At 34.4% G+C, this 1,026-nt stretch overlaps 1 protein-coding gene across 1 annotated transcript in view; it reads right to left on the reverse strand.

The window, feature by feature from the left end:
• The window catches only part of SEC24A (SEC24 family member A), a 92,193-nt gene that overhangs the window by 63,220 nt on the left and 27,947 nt on the right, over window positions 1–1,026 (reverse strand). Inside the window, exon 5 of the mRNA XM_012651306.1 lies at window positions 250–265. Coding sequence (XP_012506760.1) covers window positions 250–265 — 16 coding nt within the window. The remainder of the gene's footprint in view (window positions 1–249; window positions 266–1,026) is intronic.

Consider the following 1,026-nt stretch of genomic DNA (forward strand, 5'->3'; position numbering starts at 1 on the left):
TAGCTGGGTGTGGTGGTGCATGTCTGTAGTCCCAACTGTTTGGGAGGCTGAGGCAGGAGGATTGCTTGAGCCTAGGAATTTGGGGTTGCTGTCAGCTAGGCTGATGTTATGTCACTCCAGCCCCAAGTGACAAAGAGAGACTGTCTCCAAAAAAAAGAAAAGAAAAAAACCTCTAAGGAATAGTACACAATGAAAAAAACATGAAAATAAATACCACTTAAAGAAAGTAAAATTATGACAACAAAAGACCTTATTTTCAAAATATCTAAGAAACAGAGTGGAATCCAAAATTAATTAGAAGGTGATATAAGTGAATTAGAATAACTGTTTTTTTAAGTCTAGAGAACAAACACTATAATAAAATTAAAAGTTGAACTTGGCTATCTAATATTGTACAGGATTAAAGATAAATGCCAGGGACATCCGCGTATGAAGGCTAAGTATTTATTTCCAGTTACCTCTGCTATTTATGAGCTCTAATTCAGGGACAGAAAAAACTAAATTCATCCCTGGTAGTCTGGTGGTTAGGAAAAAATAACAACAAACTAAATTCAGTGAAGAGCATCAACCCCTAGAACGTAAATACAAGAGTGCTAACTTTAATAGGCATACGAACACCAAGTAGAGGATGGGAGTAGGCGAGGGGTAAGAACTTATCTATCGGGTACAATGAACACTTTTCTGGTGATGCACACGCTAAAAGCCCCAACTTAAGCATTTTACAAGGTATCTATAATGAAAACATTTGTGCCTCCCTAATAGTAATATTTTTAAATTAAATAAACACCAAGTAGCTAAGTTTAATGATTTTCAATAAAGTCAGTAATTCCTTTTCGATTCTCAAAGCCAACATGATTTTAGCCATGAATTGATACAGTATGCCACAGTAAAACTTTTGGTTGAAACAAACAAAAGAATTGGGCATACTGTGGATTCTATTTAGTTGTTTAAAAATGTACATTTATTATAACTTGATTTTCAAAATTATAATGGGACAACCAGTGAGAAAATGCCTTATCATAATTG

This window comes from Propithecus coquereli, unplaced genomic scaffold, assembly GCF_000956105.1.
Source record: "Propithecus coquereli isolate 6110/MARCELLA unplaced genomic scaffold, Pcoq_1.0 Scaffold353, whole genome shotgun sequence".
NCBI classification, from domain to species: Eukaryota; Metazoa; Chordata; class Mammalia; order Primates; family Indriidae; genus Propithecus; species Propithecus coquereli.